The sequence below is a fragment of the Chrysemys picta genome, chromosome 20 (genome assembly GCF_011386835.1).
Source record: "Chrysemys picta bellii isolate R12L10 chromosome 20, ASM1138683v2, whole genome shotgun sequence".
NCBI classification, from domain to species: Eukaryota; Metazoa; Chordata; order Testudines; family Emydidae; genus Chrysemys; species Chrysemys picta.
The window spans coordinates 9,368,558-9,389,650 of record NC_088810.1 but is presented as its reverse complement, the minus strand read 5'-3'; the positions used below and the strand labels follow the sequence as shown (position 1 = coordinate 9,389,650).

The window sequence follows — 21,093 nt, the reverse complement described above, 5'->3', positions numbered from 1 at the left end:
CCCCCGCAGGTCCCACTGGCCACAGTGCCCCGTTCCCAGCCCATGGGAGCTGCTGAGTTGGCACTTGGGGCAGGGGCAGCGTGCAGAGAGCCCCTGGCCACCCCTGCACGTAGGGCAGTGGTTTTCAAACTTTTTCTCTGACGACCCCCTTGAAGAAATTTGTTGATGCCTGCAACTCAACAGATAAGGGGGGTTTGGGGTGTGGGAAGGGCTCAGGGCTTGGGCAGAGGGTTGGGGTATGGGAGGGGTGTCAAGGCTCCGAGCTGGGGGTGGAGCCGGGGATGAGGGGTTTCGAGTGCAGGAAGGGGCTCCAGATTTAGAGGGGGCTCAGGACTGGGGCATGGGCTTACCTCGGACAGCTCCCGGTCAGCAGTGCAGCGGGGGTGCTAAGGCAGACTTCCTGCCTGTCCTGGCACTGTGGATCGTGCCGCACCCCAGAAGCAGCCAGCAGCAGGCCCGGCTCCTAGGCAGAGGTACCCAAGTGGTTCCACGTGGTTCTCGCCTGCAGGCACCGCCTCCACCTGTGCCCCCCCCCCACCAGCAGCCAGACCTGCTGCTGGCCACTTCCAGGGCGCAGTGCGATGTCAGAACAGGGAGGGACTAGCCTGCCTTAGCCAGGCAACACCACCAACGGGACTTTTAACAGCCCGGTTGGCAATGCTGACCAAAGCCACCGCGACCCAGACCCGCCGTTTAAAAACCACTGGCCTAGGGCCTGCAGAGACATACCGCCACTTCCGGGAGCAGGATAGAGCCAGGGAGCCTGCCTTTGCCCAGCTAGGCAGCCAGACTTTTAGCAGCCTAAAATCTCCCAGATGGGCTGCAGTAGCCTCCGGGAGATCAAGCCCAATTCCAAGAGACTCCCGGTGAAACCAGGAGGGTTGGCAACTCTACCCTCTCCAGGTACCCTGCCAATCCCCCTGCCCCCTTTGGAGAGATCAAGGAACAGGCCCCCCTGGCTTCCCCCAGAGACACTCCCTCCTGGGCTGGGGGCAGTCACCTCCCCCACCAGGCCAAACCCACACCCATCCCCAGCAGGCACTGAGCTTCCCCAGGCCGACAGTCACCCTCAGGGTTGGAGGGGAGCAGGGCAAATGGCCCAAGTGGAAGCCACTGAAGATAGGGTCACTACTCATGCGTGTGAACTGCCTGCCCAGCACACACAAACCTGCTGCTACCATTTTCCCATATTTTAATAAAAATACATCTGGAGAAAAAAAAAATCCACAAAGCAGAATAGAAATGAGTCCCGTGGGAGAGGGAGGGTGGGCAGCAAGATGACCCCACACCCAGGGAGCACTCCCAGGCCCAATGCCAGCAGACGATAGAATCCGGCCTGGTGGCCCAGTAACAAGGAGCTCCAAGGAGATGCTACTTCTTCTGTTTGGGGGCAGGTCTGGAATAGAAAGACAAGGGCTAGATCCATGCTCCGAACAGAGCGGTCTCCCAGCCCCACAGGGCAAGCATTTACCCACCGCACCTGCATGCACGTTCCCATTGGGGGTACATGGACACACCCTATCCCTCTGCTGGGCAAACCCAGCCATTGTCTCCTCCCCAACCCCACCTCTCACATCAGTGCAGCCGTACCTGTAAATCCCCACCACCACAGCATGGTCTCGCTCGTAGGGCTCCAGCGTCAGCTGCTCCTGGGGTTTCATGTTCTCCTGCTGCATCTTTTTCACCTCGGAGGCGAAGACGGCCTCAGGCGCCGCTGTGGAATCGATGCAGTTGGCCTGGAAGGAAGCCATGAGCAGCTAAGCAGGTTTCCCCCGCTCTACGAGCGATCCTGTCACTGGGTATCCCCTCCCAGTGCTGCTTCCCTGCCAGCCCTGAACCTGCCCCACAGCTGAGCCCCCTCCTTCAGGGACCACACAGGGTCCTTCAGTTGAGGGCTTGGAGGGACCAGCTCTGGCCCAGGAGATCCAGCAGACCTCCACAAGAGACAACGTCTGTACATGGTGCCTGCAAGCCCAAGGGATCCAGCTTGGGCCAGAGGAGACAACCTACGCCCAAAGACACCATAATGTACAGGGATTGCAGCCCAGGGGATCCAGCATGGGCCAGAGGAGATGGCCCACAGGACCCCAAAAATAGATCCCAATGCACAGGACTGCAGCGCAGGGGAGTTATTCTATCCTTGTGAAAAGAACAGGAGTACTTGTGGCACCTTAGAGACTAACAAATTTATTAGAGCATAAGCTTTTGTGGACTACAGCCCACTTCTCGTTGAGAATGTGAAAGTAGAAGGCAGCCTGGGTGAAAGTGATCATGAAATCATAGAGTTTGCAATTCTAAGGAAGGGTAGAAGGGAGAACAGCAAAATAGAGACAATGGATTTCAGGAAGGCAGATTTTGGGAAGCTCAGAGAGCTGATAGGTAAGGTCCCATGGGAATCAAGACTGAGGGGAAAAACAACTGAGGAGAGTTGGCAGTTTTTCAAAGGGACACTATTAAGGGCCCAAAAGCAAGCTATTCCGCTGGTTAGGAAAGATAGAAAATGTGGCAAAAGACCACCTTGGCTTAACCACGAGATCTTGCACGATCTAAAAAATAAAAAGGAGTCATAAAAAATGGAAACTAGGACAGATTACAAAGGATGAATATAGGCAAACAACACAGGAATGCAGGGGCAAGATTAGAAAGGCAAAGGCACAAAATGAGCTCAAACTAGCTACGGGAATAAAAGGAAACAAGAAGACTTTTTATCAATACATTAGAAGCAAGAGGAAGACCAAAGACAGGGTAGGCCCACTGCTTAGTGAAGAGGGAGAAACAGTAACAGGAAACTTGGAAATGGCAGAGATGCTTAATGACTTCTTTGTTTCGGTCTTCACCGAGAAGTCTGAAGGAATGCCTAACATAGTGAATACTAATGGGAAGGGGGTAGGTTTAGCGGATAAAATAAAAAAAGAACAAGTTAAAAATCACTTAGAAAAGTTAGATGCCTGCAAGTCACCCGGGCCTGATGAAATGCATCCTAGAATACTCAAGGAGCTAATAGAGGAGGTATCTGAGCCTCTAGCTATTATCTTTGGAAAGTCATGGGAGACGGGAGAGATTCCAGAAGACTGGAAAAGGGCAAATATAGTGCCCATCTATAAAAAGGGAAATAAAAACAACCCAGGAAACTACAGACCAGTTAGTTTAACTTCTGTGCCAGGGAAGATAATGGAGCAAGTAATTAAGGAAATCATCTGCAAACACTTGGAAGGTGGTAAGGTGATAGGGAACAGCCAGCATGGATTTGTGAAGAACAAGTCATGTCAAACCAATCTGATAGCTTTCTTTGATAGGATAACGAGCCTTGTAGATAAGGGTGAAGCGGTGGATGTGGTATACCTAGACTTTAGTAAGGCATTTGATACGGTCTCGCATGATATTCTTATCGATAAACTAGGCAAATACAATTTAGATGGGGCTACTATAAGGTGGGTGCATAACTGGCTGGATAACCGTACTCAGAGAGTTGTTATTAATGGTTCCCAATCCTGCTGGAAAGGCGTAACGAGTGGGGTACCGCAGGGGTCTGTTTTGGGACCAGCTCTGTTCAATATCTTCATCAACGACTTAGATATTGGCATAGAAAGTACGCTTATTAAGTTTGCGGATGATACCAAACTGGGAGGGAATGCAACTACTTTGGAGGACAGGGTCATAATTCAAAATGATCTGGACAAATTGGAGAAATGGTCTGAGTTAAACAGGATGAAGTTTAACAAAGACAAATGCAAAGTGCTCCACTTAGGAAGGAAAAATCAATTTCACACATACAGAATGGGAAAAGACTGTCTAGGTAGGAGTACGGCAGAAAGGGATCTAGGGGTTATAGTGGACCACAAGCTAAATATGAGTCAACAGTGTGATGCTGTTGCAAAAAAAGCAAACATGATTCTGGGATGTATTAACAGGTGTGTTGTGAGCAAGACACGAGAAGTCATTCTTCCGCTCTACTCTGCTCTGGTTAGGCCTCAGCTGGAGTATTGTGTCCAGTTCTGGGCGCCGCATTTTAAAAAAGATGTGGAGAAATTGGAAAGGGTCCAAAGAAGAGCAACAAGAATGATTAAAGGTCTTGAGAACATGACCTATGAAGGAAGGCTGAAAGAATTGCGTTTGTTTAGTTTGGAAAAGAGAAGACTGAGAGGGGACATGATAGCAGTTTACAGGTATCTAAAAGGGTGTCATAAGGAGGAGGGAGAGAACTTGTTCACCTTAGCCTCTAAGGATAGAACCAGAAACAATGGGTTTAAACTGCAGCAAGGGAGGTCTAGGTTGGACATTAGGAAAAAGTTCCTAACTGTCAGGGTGGTTAAACACTGGAACAAATTGCCTAGGGAGGTTGTGGAATCTCCGTCTCTGGAGATATTTAAGAGTAGGTTAGATAAATGTCTATCAGGGATGGTCTAGACAGTATTTGGTCCTGCCATGCAGGCAGGGGACTGGACTTGATGACCTCTCGAGGTCCCTTCCAGTCCTATAATCTATGAATCTATGAATCTATGAATCTTCGGAAGTGGGCTGTAGTCCACGAAAGCTTATGCTCTAATAAATTTGTTAGTCTCTAAGGTGCCACAAGTACTCCTGTTCTTTTCACAAGGATACAGACTAACACGGCTGCTACTCTGAAATCTATCCTTGTGCAGCACCTTGCGCACCAAACCCCCCTGATCCTTGGGGACTACTGGAATAACCAGGAACAAGTGACCAGGAGGCTCCCCACTGAGCCCAAACATTAGACAGCCCATGGGTCCCACGGGGCACTGGGAGGGGCAGAAGCCAGGCCCTGCTGCCGTTACCTTGATGGAGATGACGAAGTGCCCTCCGTTCTTCAGGAAGTTGTGAGCGTTTAGGGCCACAATGCGCGACTGGTCAGGCTGGGCCACGTCAGCGAAGATCACGTCCACCATCCCTGCAGGGAGAAGAGGGTGGTTTAGATGCCTGCCTCCACCATCCCCCCAGCCAGGGGGCGGCACCAGGCCCATCCCCTCAACGCCCCGCAATCCAGCCTGAGCGCAGGGGGCCTCCAGCCTGAGCGCAGGGGGACACCCAAGACAGCAGCTGGGGAGAGGGAACCCCAATGTCCCCTGGTGCAAGTGAGGAGCATCAGCTCAGGTTCTGTGCATGGCGGAGAACCACTCTTGGTGGCTCCCCCCACAGCTAGGGAAACCGTTCTGTGGGGGTTACAGGACCCTGGGCATGATGGGAGGGACCTCACTCTGTAGCCCCCCGCCCCGCTGAGAAAGCCATTTCTATCAGCGGAGGTGGGGAGTTACTGGATCCTGGGCATGGCGGGGGATCCTCGCTCTGTAGCCTGTCCCCCCCACAGCACTCACCGATCAGCATGCGGTACTTGTGCGGGTGCCGCGCGTCCTCAATGACGGGGATGATGTTGGTGCGTTTCTTCGCCACGTTGATGAGGTCGCGGCCCGAGCGATGGGAGAACTCCACAGCGTAGACCAGACCTTCCTGGGTGCGGCAGAGAGCCGAGGTCAGCCATCTCCCCCGCCCAAGAGCAGAGCAGCCTCTCTTCTCCCTGCCACCCTACCCCGACACTGCAAGGCAACCAGGCACTGTCCTCTTTCAGCACAGCTGAGTCAGGCCCTCTAGATCTCCTCCTCCCCGCCTCCCACCCCATTACAGACCCAGGCCCAGCAGTTGCTCTGGAGGGAAAGGCTCCTTACCGGCCCCACAATATCAGAGACGTGCGAGACCGTGGTCCCGGAGGCAGCTCCCAGGTACAGGACCTTGGCTCCCGGCTTGATGTGGATTTGATCGATGCCGCCCAGGATGGCCGCCGCCAGCTTGGAGCGGAAGGGGTTCCAGGCGCGGTACTCCACCTTCAGCTCACTGTCCTGTGGCGAGAGCAGCGGGGTCAGAGATGAGCTGCTCAGCTCCCCGGGGGGCTTCCAGCTGGCTGTAAGCATGCTCAATAGCGGCATTCCTCCCCCACCCCCCAACGCCCTCCCTGCTGTGACAGCACCAGCTCTGGTAACACTGGAGCTGCCCAGGCAGACTGGCACCATCCCACCCCCGAGTCCTGGCACAGGCAGTGCTCCCCTGAACCTCCCCTCAACCACCGCCTAGCAAGGCCGCCTACCTCCACTGAGATCCTCTTCTCCCCATACACAGACTCGCCAGGCACCAGATTCTTTGTCACCAGCGCATCCTCCTTCCCCCTGCAGATGAAGACGCCTGGGATGGAGGGAAAGAGATGAGAAGCCATCAGAGCAGGAGGAGCCCCCTCTCCGAGCAGGGGAACACGCCCAGCTACGGGAAGTAGTCGAACACTCCTGAGAATCATGAGGGGATCTCAGCTGGGCAACCAAGCCATGGCTCAGCCGTGCAACCTCCCAATAGCAGTATCAGAAACACTGCACCGTGCTCAGCCCCAGTGCCCCGATCAAGCACGGCCCAGCATCTGGTCATGAACCCCAGCGCCACCCTGCTCCCATTTGGGCAGACCACCTTGGCCACACGGCCCCCACTGCTCCGGGAGGAAGAACTGGAGCATCTCATGCCGCTCCAGCACCCATGGCCTGGCTGGTTACCTTCATGCCTATGGGGTTCCACAGTCACCTTCTTGCCTCCTCTAAACCCTCCTCGGCCACCCCGACCTCCGCCTCCACGGCCGCCCCGGCCTGGCCCGCCTCTTCCTCGGAAACCACCGCTGCCGCCTCCTCTTCCTCTGAAGCCTCCATCGCTTCCACCTGGAGATCTAAACCCGCCACCTACAAGGGAGAGAGGAGATGGGAGTAACACGCATGTCCCCCTGTACCAGCGCCCCTGCCTTGTGTGGAAAGGGGAGGGGCACAGCAGCTGGACTCTTTGGGACAGGATGTGAAGGGGACCAATGTCCCTCTGAGATCGCACGGGGGGGGGGGAAATGTCTCAGGCAGGGGTTTGGCCAGGGCACCCCGATAGAGCTGGGGCAGGATACACTCTGGCTCAGGGTGGACATTGACTGCATGGACAATGACCACTGTGCGAAGCCGGGCACAGTTCTCCCAGCATTCACTGGACAGGGAGACCCTGCAGACACAGCTGCAACAGTGGGTGCTGCACAGCCAGGCTGGGACTGGGGGGGGGGGGAGGGGGGGAGAGGGCGCTAGAAACAGCCAGGGAGAAGGGCTGGTTCCCCGGTCAGGCACTCCTCCCTGACCACAAAGTTCCCCCAGACTTAGTGATGCCACTAGGGCACACAGGGCACATACCTCGGCCTCCCCGGAAGCTCCCTCGGCCTCCTCCACGGTCCCCGAATCCACCACGCCCCCCGCGGGGGCTGAAACCTGCAACCAGGACAGAGAGTTGGAGACGGCACCCCAACACTCCCCCCCAGCACCCCAACACGCCCCACACCCGCACCTCCAAAACCAGGGGAGAGACAGAGATCGGCCTGCAGTCCAACACCGCTCCCCAACCATCACCGCTCTTCCCAGGGATACGCCCCCCCCCGCAGTATCCCCCCCTGGACCCCCTCCCCAGCCCTTCCCAGGGACATGGGGCTCCCACCCCACATCCCACCCACCTGATATTCCACATCCGCCCTGCCCCCCGGCATCTCTCCAGCACCCTCCATCCGCGCCCCTCCCCTCGGAGACACGATCCCCACGGTACCCCCCAAACACCCCCAACCCCCATCTCCCAGAGACAGTGACCCCCTCACCCCCCCCCCGGACACGCGTCCCCCCCACGCCACGTGACTCCCCCCACTGACCGCCACCCTTCATCAGCCCCACGTCCCGTCCCCCCCGACCGGCCCCCTCTGCGGGGATACGGAGACGGAGACACACACACACACGCCACGGGCCACGGGCGCCCCCTCCCGCCCACGTGGGCCGCCCGCGCTCACCCGGCCTCATGCTGCTCCACTAGCGCCGCGAGCCGCCACACTGCAAACAGAGCCACCCGCACACGCGCAGCGCTGCTCCGGAAGAGCCCTCGCTGCGCATGCGCACAACAGCTCCGCTCACCCCGCCGGCAGGAGGCACCACGGGAAATGTAGTCGCCGCCGCCGGCGCATGCGCGCAGCCACCCCGACACGGATGCGTGTAGCAATCCCCGTGTCCTGCTTCAGGGCAGGGGTTGGGGAGGACGGACACCGCCCCTCCTCCCCGTCAGGGCTGATGAGGCCAGGTGGCTGTAAGGGTAATGAGGACTGGAGTGCAGCCCCAGAGCTGCTGAGGTGGTGGGAGACCAAACACCGAGCAAGCTGGGGCACCCTGCGGGATAATAGTGGAGTGCATGAATCTGTTAACCTGTGGAACTCCTTGCCACTGTAATTGTAGCACGTGTAGCTGAGCTCAAAAAAGGCCTGGATAAGTTCTTTGGCTATTAGCTGAGATGGCCAGGGATGCAACCCTGTGCTCCAGCCAACCCTAAACCTCTGACTGCCAGAAAGAGGGAGGGAAGGAGGGGTGGATCACTCCAAAATTGCCCTGTGCTGTGCTCTGCTCCTGAAGCTGTGGTATGGCTGGGCCTCTGTCGGAGACAGGATATTGGGCTAGATGGACCCTTGGTTGAACCCAGTCTGGCAGCTCTTATGGTCTAATTAATCTATAAACTGCGGGATTTTGCCCCACAGGAAAGTCAAATTTCCTATGAAACAAAAATTTTGAAATTTCATGCTGGAAACAGTTCCCCCCCAAAATTCAATATTTCCCATGAAAAAAATCTGACATGTCCCATGGAATTTTTTTTAATTTCTGCAAAACAAATATTCCAAACATTTTAATGCAATACATTTCCCACAAAAGTAAAAGAAAATCAAAATTTCCTATGAAATATTCCAAATTTTCTCATGGAAAATTATTTTTTGAAAAAATCAATCTCCTGTGAAATAAAAACTCCAAAATTGCCCAAAGAAAAAAAATTGCCCCCCAAAATTCAAATTTACCCACTAAACAAAAATTCTGAATTTTTTCATAATTTTTTTTAATTAAAAATTTCCTGTAAAAAGAATTCTGAAATTTTCCCTGGAAAAATATCCCCCCAAAATTTCCAGCAAAACCAAAAGTCTGAAATTTCCCCCCCACAAAAAAAATTAATAAAAAATTCCCATGATTTCTTTTTAAATCACAATTTTCTGCTTAAAAAAAATCTGAAATTTCTCATGGAAAAAATCATTTTTTTCCCAAATTTCCTGCAAAAAACTTCCAAAATTTCCCATGAAAAATATTCCCCCTAAAATTCAAAATTTCTAGTGAAACAAAAATTTCCCATGAAAGGAAAATTAAAAAAAAAAAAAAAATTTGGGACCTTTGAAATATTATTGTTTCGATAGTGTCACAATGCTTACACTCATTTCATTTCAACTTTTATATTAAAGTATTGCATAGAGATTGGAAGTAGATTTTTATCAGTGAATGTCTGTAAACATCAATTTCAGAAACAAACAGAAAAATATTTCCATCAATAATAATTTAAAATTTATAGAGAGGCAATGTAAGATAAACGCTGCTTGAGACCGTATTAGAGTTTGATTTAAAGCTGTTTGCTTTCTGTATGTGATGTTGACAATTTTTATAAATCTTTAACTGTTTGAATCTCAATGTCTATTGTCATTAAATAATTACTGTCTGACATTTTCCCACCCCCGCATAATTTCCAACTGTGAAAATTTAAATCAACAAAAATTTTAAAAATGCTCCTCAATGCTCCTCCATGCTCCCCTCCCCCCCCCATTCATAAGCTCCGGGGCTGGAGCACCCACAGGGAAAAATTGGTGGGTGCCCTGCACCCACCATCAGCGCCCTGCCCCAGCTCTGCTCCGCCTCTGCCTCCTCCCCTTAGCTCCCAGCTGGGAGAGGGGGAGGGGGAACACGGCGGGCTGGAGGAAGAGGCGGGGCCGGGGCAGAGATTTGGGGAAGGGGTCCAATAGGGGCAGGGAGAGGGCAGAGTTGGGCCGGAGACTTTGGGGAAGGGTTTGGAATGGGGGCGGGGTGGACAATGCACCAACCTTTGTAACCTGAGCTGAGCTTTCCCAAGCACAAGACAAATACACTGTTTTACGTAAAATATAAAACAGGGGCAGGGGTGGAGTCGGGGTGGGGCCAGGGGCAGGGGTGTTGAGCTTCCACCGGCGCCAGGAAAAGTTGGTGCCTATGCCCCCCATTCTCCTCCTACCAGACTTGGGGACTGAGCTCAGGCCTTCTGGCCAGTGAGGAGGGGAGTCTCGCGGCTTCAGTCCTGCAAGGTGCATCTGCCGGGCTCAGGGCTTCAGCAGGAGCAGGGCTAGAGCCCCGAACCCTGGCAGGCACCTCCCGTTGGGCTGGTGCCCCGAGACCCCCCTTCCCACTGCAGGGCAGAAACCTCGAGCTCCAGCAGGCATGCCCCACAGGGCTGAAGCCCCGAGACCTCTCTCCCCGCAAGGCAAACATTCCCAGTCCTACCAGCCCACTGCAGGGCTGAAGCCCCATTACCCCAGAAGGCACGCCCCGGCTCTCATTCCTGTGCAGTTCGGAGGGGCAGTAAGTGTGGCCACCCCTTCTTAATAATGATACAGGCCTCCTTTTTAAAGCACTTGGAGATCTAGTTCCTCTCCCCAAAGCACAAAGGCAGCTGGTGCCCCATGTGCTGATTGTCAATAAAATGCTGTATCAGGTCATGTCACCCCCTAGTGGCCGCAGACATTGTTAATGCCCAGGGTATGACACACTGTACCTCAAAGCAGCACCCTGGAACCTCCATATTCATCATTCATATATGGCTGTCATATTTCATACAAAGCAAGCTGTGTGAGATATATGAAAGGTCCTGATCTGCTGAAACCTGCTGCTCTGTCCAAATATGCGTATCGTTAGTATGTATGAAGTTACAAGATTTTGCTGTATGGCTGTTAGTGAAATATGTTGTAAATTTGAGAATCTCTACTACAAGGATAGTCAAGTATCAGAGGGGTAGCCGTGTTAGTCTGAATCTGTAAAAAGCAACAGAGGGTCCTGTGGCACCTTTAAGACTAACAGAAGTATTGGGAGCATAAGCTTTCGTGGGTAAGAACCTCAGAAGTATTGGGAGCATAAGCTTTCGTGGGTAAGAACCTCACTTAGATGTGAGGTTCTTACCCACGAAAGCTTATGCTCCCAGTACTTCTGTTAGTCTTAAAGGTGCCATAGGACCCTCTGTTGCTTTTTACAAGGGTAGTGACCTCTGCCCAGGAGGGTGTTAATCGACCATTAATCAGCAGGGGAGTTGTAATCAAAGGCTGGGAGCTGGGGTACTTAGCTGGTGCCTTTGTGTGATTTGTGAGTGGCTCTGGGAGCATTCATGCAATCTAGCTGGTGTGCTGAGTGATAACAGCACCTGGAGGGATTTGCTACTTGTCACTAGCAAAGCATTGTGAGAGACAGCCCAGGCTGGAGAGTTAAGGGGGCACAGCGGTACCCTATTTCCAAGTTGCACCCAGGGCCGGCTTTAGGCCGATTCAGCCGATTCGGCTTAATTGGGCCCCGCGCCAAGAGGGCCCCGCGCTGCAGCTCTCCACCCCACCCCCAGCTCACTTCCCCAGCTTCTCCTCCCCTCCCCTCAATGCTCCGCCCCCCCTCCCCGACTGCCCGCGAATGCAGGAAGTCTGAAAAGAAGCAGGGGCGGGCCGGTGTATCAGCACACAAGGTAAGCTGGGGTGGAGGGGCGCGAGAAGGGCTCGGGGAGGCGCGGCCCGTTCCTGCAGGCCCCAGCGGCTCTGGCCCGGCTTGGCTCCAGCCCGGTCTGCGCGGCCCGGCTCCGGCTCAGCTCAGCCCCCACGGCGCGGCCCGGGTCGGCTCCGGCCCGGCCCGGTCCCCGCGGCTCGGGTCGGGTCGGCTCCGGCCCGGCCCGGTCCCCCCGGTGCGGCCCCCGCGGCGTGGCTCGGGTCGTGTCTCCCCCCCACCCCCGGCGCGGCCCCCGCGGCGCGGCTCTGGGTCGTACCCAAGCCCGGCAACCCCGGCCGGAGCCCGGTTCGATTCCTGGGGGCGGGGCCCGCCCCCAGGAATCGGGCCCCACTCTTGCTAAAGCCGGCCCTGGTTGCACCCCAGGGATCCTGTCACACAGGGTTAGTGGTAGCTCTTGTGTTGAGGGCCTCACCCTCCCTGATTGAACTATCTCCAGACTTCAGAGTAGCAGCCGTGTTAGTCTGTATCCGCAAAAAGAACAGGAGTACTTGTGGCATCTTAGAGACTGGGCTAGCATGATTATCACTTCAAAAGTTTTTTTTCTCTTACTTAATTGGCCTCTCAGAGTTGGTAAGACAACTCCCACCTGTTTATGCTCTCTGTATGTGTGTATATATATCTCCTCAATATATGTTCCATTCTATATGCATCCGAAGAAGTGGGCTGTAGTCCACGAAAGCTTATGCTCTAATAAATTTGTTAGTCTCTAAGGTGCCACAAGTACTCCTGTTCTTTTTATCTCCAGACTGATTCTCACCTGCATATTTATACCCGCCTCTAGGTTTACAGAGGGAAACATGAGCATGGCTGATGTGGCTAGATTTATGCACCATGTGGCTTCTTTGCAGACCGTCGCGTGAACTGGGCTTTGTGAAATTGCATCTTCAGAGCCTTCCCTGTACCCAGCCTCTCCAGCATGCCCTGGCAAAATGGCCCCAGATTCAGACCCCGTGCTCCATCCCTGCCCTTGAGCTACGTATCACAATTTCAGGTTCATCTGTCTCTGCATGGGGATTTTGAAAAAATTAGCTCTAAAGATCAGAGGGGTAGCCGTGTTAGTCTGGATCTGTAAAAAGCAACAAAGAGTCCTGTGGCACCTTAAAGACTAACAGATGTTTTGGAGCATAAGCTTTCGTGGGTGAATGCCCACTTCGTCAGATGAATGTAGTGGAAATTTCCAGAGGCAGGTATAAATATGCAGGCCAGAATCAGTCTAGAGATAACGAGGTTAGTTCAATCAGGGAGGATGAGGCCCTCTTCTAGCAGTTGAGGTTTGAACACCAAGGGAGGAGAAACTGCTCTTGTAGTTGGCTAGCCATTCACAGTCTTTGTTTAATCCTGAGCTGACGGTGTCAAATTTGCAAATGAACTGAAGCTCAGCAGTTTCTCTTTGAAGTGTGGTTCTGAAGTTTTTCTTTGCTGTAGGATGGCTACCTTTAAATCTGCTATTGTGTGGCCAGGGAGGTTGAAGTGTTCTCCTATTGTATATTGCCATTCCTAATATCTGACTTGTGTCCGTTCATCCTTTTACGTAGGGACTGTCCAGTTTGGCCGATGTATGCTCCAATACGTCTGTCAGTCTATAAGGTGCCACAGGACCAGGGCCAGCTCCAGGGTTTTGGCCGCCCCAAGCAGCCCCCCCCCAAAAAAAAGCCACGATTGTGATCTGCGGCGGCAATTCGGCGGGAGGTCCTTCGCTCCGAGGCGGAGTGAGGGACCGTCCGCTGAATTGCCGCCAAATACCTGGACGTGCCGCCCCTCTCCGGAGCGGCTGCCCCAAGCACCTGCTTGACAAGCTGGTGCCTGGAGCCGGCCCTGCACAGGACTCTTTGTCACTTCAATGGGGAATCTGTGCATTATCTATCCAGCACCATTCCTAAGGCAAGCAAAGAATAAATAACAAGAGTCAGAACCAGGAGCCCACGCAGGCCCCCAGCTGAATAGATGGGCAGGAGGTCTCTAACCCAGAGCCCCAGAGATCAGTGGGTCTCCAATGGGTTTGCTGCCCTCCTGGGTAATTTGTAGTCCAGCACAGTCCAGCTTTGCATGCTCATCAAACTGTCCGGTGGGGCTCATATCCCAGGGACTTTGACAGTCATCGGGGCAGGCGAGAATGATGGACTCACCTGCCATACAACAGCATCACGGCAATGGGGCCGATCCCGGCACACAGGAAAGGGATCTGCTCCGACTGAGCCCCAGAGAAGAAAAGGAGCCAGAGGATATGTCCACACTGCAATGGGAGCCCGGGGCTTGAACTCAGAACATAAGAACGGCCAGACTGGGTCAGACCAAAGGTCTATCCAGCCCAGTAGCCTGTCTTCCAACTGTGGCCAATACCAGGTGCCCCAAAGGGAATGAACAGAACAGGGAATCATCAAGTGATCCATCCCTGGTTGCCCATTCCCAGTTTCTGGCAAACAGAGGCTAGGGACACCATCCCTGCCCATCCTGGCTAATAGCCATTGATGGACCTATCCTCCATGAACTTACTTAGTTCTTTTCTGAACCGTGTTATATCTTGGCCTTCACAACATCCTCTGGCAAGGAGTTCCACAGGTTGGCTGTGCGTTGTGTGAAGAAATACTTCCTTTTCTTTGTTTTAAACCTGCTCCCTATTAATTTCATTTGGTGACCCCTAGTTCTTGTGTTATGAGCATGGGCCGCACGTGACTCCTCCATTCGGGGAGGCTAGGCACGCCCGGGCCGTGGCCCCACCCCAAGGCCCATCCCTGCTCAGTCTCCTTCGCTGAAAGGCCCGTCAATGCTCTGCCCCGGCCCCGCTCCCCCACCACTACTCGTGCCTCTTCACCCCCTCACCCAGACACACACCTCCCGCCCGCCCACTGGCTCACCGCTCGCATGCGCGCACCTCTTCACCCCCTCCCCCGGCCCCCCTACCTGCTAGCCCCACCCACTGGCTAAGCAGCCGGCCAGTTGATCATTGCTCACGCCTGCCTCTTCACCCCTCCCTCAAGGCCCCCATGTGGGTGGAGTGGGGCAGGAAGAGGCTGAGGGAAGTTGGGGCCTCGGACAAGCACGTGTGGGGCCTTGGGGCGGGGCACCTACTCTTTCAGCAGCAGTGCTCTCCAAAGGTGGTGGGCCCGCTGTCTGGGGAGGTTTAGCCTCCCCGGCCTCTTCTACCCGCCGCCTCTGGTTATGAGGAGTCAATAACACTTCTCTATTTACTTTCTCCACCCCAGTCATGATTTTATTTTTATAGACCTCTATCATATCCCCCCTTAATTGGCTCTTCTCCATGCTGAAAAGCCCAGTCGTTTTAATCTCACCTCATACGGAAGCTGTTCCGTATCCCTAATCATTTTTGTTACCCTTCTCTGTACTTTTCAAATTCTACTATATATTTTTTTCAAATGGGGCGACCAGAACTGCACGCAGATTCAAGGTGTGGGCGTACTGTGGATTTATATAGAGGCATTAAGATATTTTCTGTCTTCTTCTCTCTCCCGTTCCTAATGGTCCCTAGCATTCTGTTCGCTTTTTTGACTGATGCTGCACATTTAGGGTTACCATACGTCTGGATTTTCCCGGGGGTGCTCGGCCGGGGGCCGGCGGTGCTGGGCCGGGGGCCAGGGGTGCTCGGCCGGGGGCTGGCCCGGGGGTGCGGGGCCGGGCCAGGCCCCAGGGTGCGGGGCCAGCAGTGCTGGGCCGGGGCCGGGGGTGCTGGGCCAGGGCCGGGGCCGGGGGTGCTCGGCCGGGGGCTGGCCCGGGCCCGGCACCCCAGGAGCCGAGCCAGGCTGGAGACGCTGGGGCCGGCTGCCGGAGGGAGCCGCTCGGTTGGGGGGGCCAGAATGGGCCACGCCTCCTCCCCCCACCCCACCCCCCAGCTTACCTTCTGCCTGCTTCAGGCTTCCCGTGAATCAAATGTTCACGGGAAGCAGGGGAGGGGGCGGAGTTGGGGCAGGGACTTTGGGGAAGGGGTGGAGTTGGGGCGGGGGCATGGGCGGGGCCGGGGCGGGGCCGGGGACCCGTGGAGTGTCCTCTTTTTGGACACTCAAAATATGGTAACCCTATGCACATTGAGCTAGGGTTGCCAACTTTCTGATTGCACAAAACTGAACGCCATTGCCCCGCCGCTTCCCCACCCCTTCCCTGAGGCCCCGCCCCTGCCCACCCCCTGCTCACTCCATCCCCCCTCCCTCCATCGCTCGCTCTCCCCCACCTTCACTCACTCACTCATTTTCACTGGGCTGAGGCAGGGGGTTGGGGTGTGGGTAGGGTGACCAGATGTCCCGATTTTATAGGGACAGTCCCGATTTTTGGGTCTCTTTCTTATATAGGCTCCTATTACCCCCCACCCCCCGTCCCGATTTTTCACACTTGCTGTCTGGTCACCCTAGGTGTGGGAGGGGTGAGAGCTCCAGCTGGGGGTGAGGGCTTTGGGGTGGGGGCAGGGATGAGAGGTTTGAGGTACAGGAGGGGGCTCCAGAATGGGGCCATGAGGTTTGGAGTGGGGGAGGGGGCTCAGGGCTGGGGCAGGCGGTTGTGGTGTGGGAGGGGGCATGGGGTGCAGGCTCTTGGAGGCAGTTTGGGTGCAGGAGAGGACTCAGGGCTGGGGCAGGGGGTTAGGGTGCGGGAGGGTGTTTGGGGTGCAGGCTCCAGACGGCATTGACCTCAGGCGACTCCCAGAAAGCGGATGGCACGTCCCTCCGGCTCCTAGGCAGAGGCGCAGCAAGGCAGCTCTGCATGCTGCCCCCGCCCGCAGGCGCCAGCCCCGCAGCTCCCATTGGCCACAGTTCCAGGTCAATGAGAGTTGCAGAGCCAGTGCTCAGGGCAGGGGCAGTGCTCAGAGCCCCCGTGGCCGCCCCGAGCTGGAGGGACATACCAGCTGCTTCCCGGGAGTTGTGCAGAGATGGGTAGGAAGCCTGCCTGCCCCACGCCAACCAGACTTTTAACGGCGCCGTCAGCGGTGCTGAGCAGAGCCGCCAGGGTCCCTTTTTGACCAGGTGTTCCAGTTGAAAACCGCACACATGGCAACCGTACATTGAGTGGATGTTTTCAGAGAACTGTCCACAATGACTCCAAGATCTCGTTCTTGAGTGGTGACAGCTAATTTAGACCCCATCGTTTGATATGTACGGTTGGGATTATGTTTTCCAATGTGCATTACTTTGCACTTTTCAACATTTAATTTCATCTGCCATTTTGTTGCCCAGTCACGCGGTTTTGTGAGATTCCTTTGTACCACACACAAATCACACTATCCCAGGACTCAGACCAGGATCCCACAGGGGTGGAGGGTCCGAGCCTGGGTCGAGCCAGGCCCTGGGGTTCAAACCCTATTGCTCTGCAGTGTAGACCCAGCCCCACCGGCCTCTTGCTCTGGGAGTCCGCCAAAAGTATCCCACGGGCTGACTTTCTTTGTCCTCCGGGCAGTCAAGTTTGGTCGACAATCAAGTTTTACTACGTTACCATGAATAAAGGGCTAGAGCCAGAGGTGCCAACTCCATGGGTGATCCGGGCCTGGAGCACCCATGGGAAAAAAACAGTGGGTGCTCAGCATCCACCGGCAGCCCCACTGATCAGCTCCTCTCCCTCCCCCCAGCCCTCCTGCCCGCCGGTGATCAGCTGTTTAGCGGCATGCAGGAGGCGCTGGGGAGGAGCAAGGGTGGGGTGTGCTCGGAGAGGGGCGGAATGGGGTTGGGAAGAGGTGAGGCAGGACCTTGGGGGATGGGATGGAGTGGGGGCGGGGCTTGGGACGGAGTGGGGGTCAAGCCCCCCCCGGGAAAGTGGAATGTTGGCACGTAGCCATGTTTTGGAGGAGGGGTAGGAGGCCTGGAATAGGGTGGTTGGACCCCGGATCACGTAATGCTGGCACCCCAGGTTGGGACCCAGTTTCCAACAGTTCCTAACATGGGTTTGCAAACGAGTGCAGACGCTCAAGCTTCAGGTTAACAAACTCAGGGTCTGCTCACTCGAGTTCTACGAGCCCCAGCTTATGGTGCAGTGTAGACGGGGCCAGGGCGTCACTCCCATCTCTGCCCAGGAGGAACAGAAGTCAGATTTCATGCTGCGGTGCGAAACACCTGCCTAATGAGCGGCGACACCCCATGTGAGCAATCGGCTGCAGTATGGCAGAATTCGGCTAGGAAGCGATGGTGAGACGGGTACCCCGGCCCAGGAGGCGGCCCCTGCCAATGTGCATCACGGTGCCCAGGTGTCTGTCCCGCCCACCCCCCCCATTATAGTCTGTCCTCAAGCACATCTGTGATAAATAAAGGAGGGGGGAGCTCCCATTTATGGACACCCAGCCAGCCAGTTAGCTATAAAATCCCTGTTAGTAGCGGTTCTCTACTTGCTTTACCTGTAAAGGGTTAAAAAGTCCATAGGTAAAAGGAAGGGAGTGAGCACCTGACCAAAAGAACCAATGCGAAGGCTAGAAGTTTTTAAAATTGGTAAAAAGCTTCCCTTTGTCTGTGTGTGTTGTTCTCCTGGAGAGGGACAGAGCAGCGATGCTGTAAAAAGCTTTGGGCCAGGTATGAAAATCATCAGATCATACATAGAAACTACTAATTTGAAACCCCAGATATGTAAGTAGATCAGGAAATGTATAGGAAGACACGATTAGGTTTATCTCTTTTTCTTTATGGCTTTTGGACTCCTCTGTGCTAACTCCAAATGCTTCTGTTTTGCTTGTAACCATTAAGCCGGACCTCAAGAAAACCATTCTTGATGCTTAATTATTATATTTGCTCATTTTAAATCTAGCAATAGCCTAAGTTCCAGATGTTTTTTTTTTTAAATAAAATTTACCTTTTTTAAGAACAGGATTGGGGGTTTTTTTGTTCTAAGAGATTTGTTCACATGTTGTTTAATTAGCTGGTGGCAACAGCTGATTTCCTTTGTTTTCTTTTTCAGCTCTTCCCCGGAGGGGGGGTCAAAGGGCTTGAGGGCACCCCACAGGGAGGAATTCCCAAGTGCGTGTTCCTGGGTTCTCAAAGGGCTTTTCTGAACTTGGGTGGTGGCAGCATCTACCCATCCAAGGTCAGAGAGAAGCTGTGACCTTGGGAGTTTAATACAAGCCTGGAGTGGCCAGGATTAATTTTTAGAATCCTTGCGGGCCCCCACCTTGTGCACTCGAAGTGCCAGAGTGGGGAATCAGCCTTGAGAACGTCCCAGTACAGAGGGAGACTGGGACAACTTAACTCCATCCCCCGCATGATTCCCCACTGGCTGAGGGCTATTCCCCACAGCCCCTTGTCCCTCATTTGCCTGGTTCTGGAACCATTCTAGCCAATTGTCCAAGGGTCTCGCGCCCAGACCCCATCACCAGGCACACCATGAGGTTGGCGCTGTGCCCCTGATCTTGGCCAAGGGCACCTGCTTAAAGATTTCCATCTCCCAGCCGCCACCATGCTTGGGTGGAGACTGGTGTCTCCCTCCTGACCGGAGACCTTAGCTTTGCCATCCTGCTGCACCTCAGTGTGTCTTCCCCGTTCCCCATCCCACCTGCTGCGCCAGTGGTCACCCCTTCTCCAGCAGCTCCAGCACCAGGCGTCCCTGCCCAGCCTTCACACAGCAATGGCCGCTTGTCCTTTGGGTAAAAGCATTACAGAGAAACCACTGAAATCCGACAGACGTTCCCGTCCACATGCAACAAGCTGACCAGCGCCTGCTCAGGGTCTTAGGTGGCTTCAGGAAGCCAAAATCTTTCTAACTCTATCTCTGGGTGGACCCCGCCCCATGAATCTTTTGGGGCCTTAAATACAGGCCAGACCAGGCCACTCAGGCCACTCAGGCTCCTTCCCCACCACCGAGCTTTTAGTGCCTTCTTCCAGCTGGGCTACCCCCTGGAGCGCTGGTCACTTGAATTTACAGCCCCCCAGGAAGGGAGCCACTGACCCACTCCTGGAATACAGGCTATTCTGGTGCTTCCAGGAACAGCATGAACTTGCCCACTGCCGGCGTGGCCACCTCCCCCCCCCCCCCCAGCAGCGTGACCCCACCCCTCACCTGAATGACCCTGCCCACAACGGCATGACCCCTGCCTGCACCTGAATGACCCCTCCCCTGCCAGTGTGACCCTGCCCCTCATAGGCATGACCCCTCCCCTGCTCCTATTGGCATGACCCCCCCCATGCCAACATGACCCCACCCCCACTGGCATGACCCCACCCCTCACCTGAATAGCCATTGATGGACCCATCCTCCAGGAATTTAACCCAATTATAGTTTTGGCCTTCACAACATCCCCACCCCTGCCGACAAGTTCCACAGGTTGACTGAGTGTTGTGTGAAGACATACTTCCTTATGTTTGTTTTAAACCTGCTGCCTATTAATTTCATCGGGTGACCCCGGGTTCTTGTGTTATGAGAAGGAGTAAATAACACTTCCTTATTTACTTTCTCCACACCAGTCATGCTTTGTAGACCTCTATCAGATCCCCTTTAGGCGTCTCTTTTCCAAGCTGAACAGCCCCAGTCTTTTGAACCTCTCCTCCTACAGGAGCTGTGCCTTACTTTGAATCTGTGAGTTCCTCTTTATTAAATAAACTTTTGTTTATTTTTACCCCGGGTGGATCTGGGGTGCAAACGATATGGACCAAAGTGAAGCGATAGCAGGGGGCTGATTCCACCCCTCTGGGGGTGACAACCAAGGGGGAAAGTCCGACCGGCTGGTAGTTGAGAACTTGGGATGGACGGATTTGGGGACACACAGGACCAGAAGGGCAGTTGAGGTCATCCTGTATGGGGTAGCCAGGCTGTCCGGAGCCAGGGTGAAATTGTTATGCTTGTGGGCGGGGTACTGGTGTCAGGGCTCTGAGCCATGGGTCAGAGCATTAAGCCACCTAAAGTTACAAAGCAGGTGGCGAGAAACCCCGTTACTGATGTGGGGGAATCCCCTAAACAGTGGACCTGAAGAAGAGCTCTGGGTGCCTCCAAAGCGTGTCCCTGTCACCAGAAAAAGTTGATTAAATAAAAGCTATTCCCTCAACCTCCTTGTCTCTCTAAGATCCTGGGACCAACACGGCTACAACAACACAAATTAGCAGCATCCCAGGTCAAAATATACATCTGTAAATATCCTGAAATCCAATTCTGATGCGTTCCCAAGCAGCATTTTTCTTCCTTAGCCTGTATGTCAATTTCTGTTATTATTAAGGCCCGACTTCATTCCCGAAATTACGGATGTCACAATATTAGGCTTCCACCACAATTGTGATGCTAATGAGCTGACTTTGCACGGTGCCCAATTTGGCAGACATTTTGAGTATGCAATTAGCACTGTCCCAACATTCAATGCCTGGAACATGTGGACAGCTAAAGTGACTGGCCTCAATTCCTACAGCAGTTGTGTTAAGACTTTTAGTCTTCTGAATTTGATATTGTTTCAGGCACTTTTGTTTTAATGCGCGTAATTGTGAAGGAGCTCAGAGACTGCTGCCTGGCCCATCAGGGGTTAAAGAAAACCTGTGGGTTCAGCCAG

General features: G+C 54.2%; 1 protein-coding gene across 1 annotated transcript; it reads right to left on the bottom strand.

Moving 5' to 3' along the window:
* Positions 1 to 1,175: 1,175 nt before the first annotated feature.
* FBL (fibrillarin) lies at positions 1,176 to 8,000 on the bottom strand. Its single transcript, XM_005281335.4, has 9 exons — positions 7,850 to 8,000; positions 7,212 to 7,286; positions 6,549 to 6,728; positions 6,098 to 6,192; positions 5,682 to 5,852; positions 5,334 to 5,466; positions 4,797 to 4,909; positions 1,591 to 1,736; positions 1,176 to 1,396 (listed from the first exon to the last, which is right to left on the bottom strand). Exons 1-9 carry the CDS (start codon positions 7,857 to 7,859, stop codon positions 1,372 to 1,374), a joined length of 948 nt encoding a protein of 315 aa, XP_005281392.2. The 5' UTR covers positions 7,860 to 8,000; the 3' UTR covers positions 1,176 to 1,371.
* Between the last annotated feature and the right edge of the window lie 13,093 nt (positions 8,001 to 21,093).

What these genes read in the sequence shown, in the direction of transcription:
- FBL (XM_005281335.4), bottom strand. An exon ending in GGAACCCCATAGGCATGAAG is followed by an intron (nt 6,193 to 6,548) that starts GTAACCAGCCAG and finishes CCTCCATCCCAG; the next exon opens with GCGTCTTCATCTGCAGGGGG. An exon ending in AGAAGAGGATCTCAGTGGAG is followed by an intron (nt 5,853 to 6,097) that starts GTAGGCGGCCTT and finishes CTCTCGCCACAG; the next exon opens with GACAGTGAGCTGAAGGTGGA.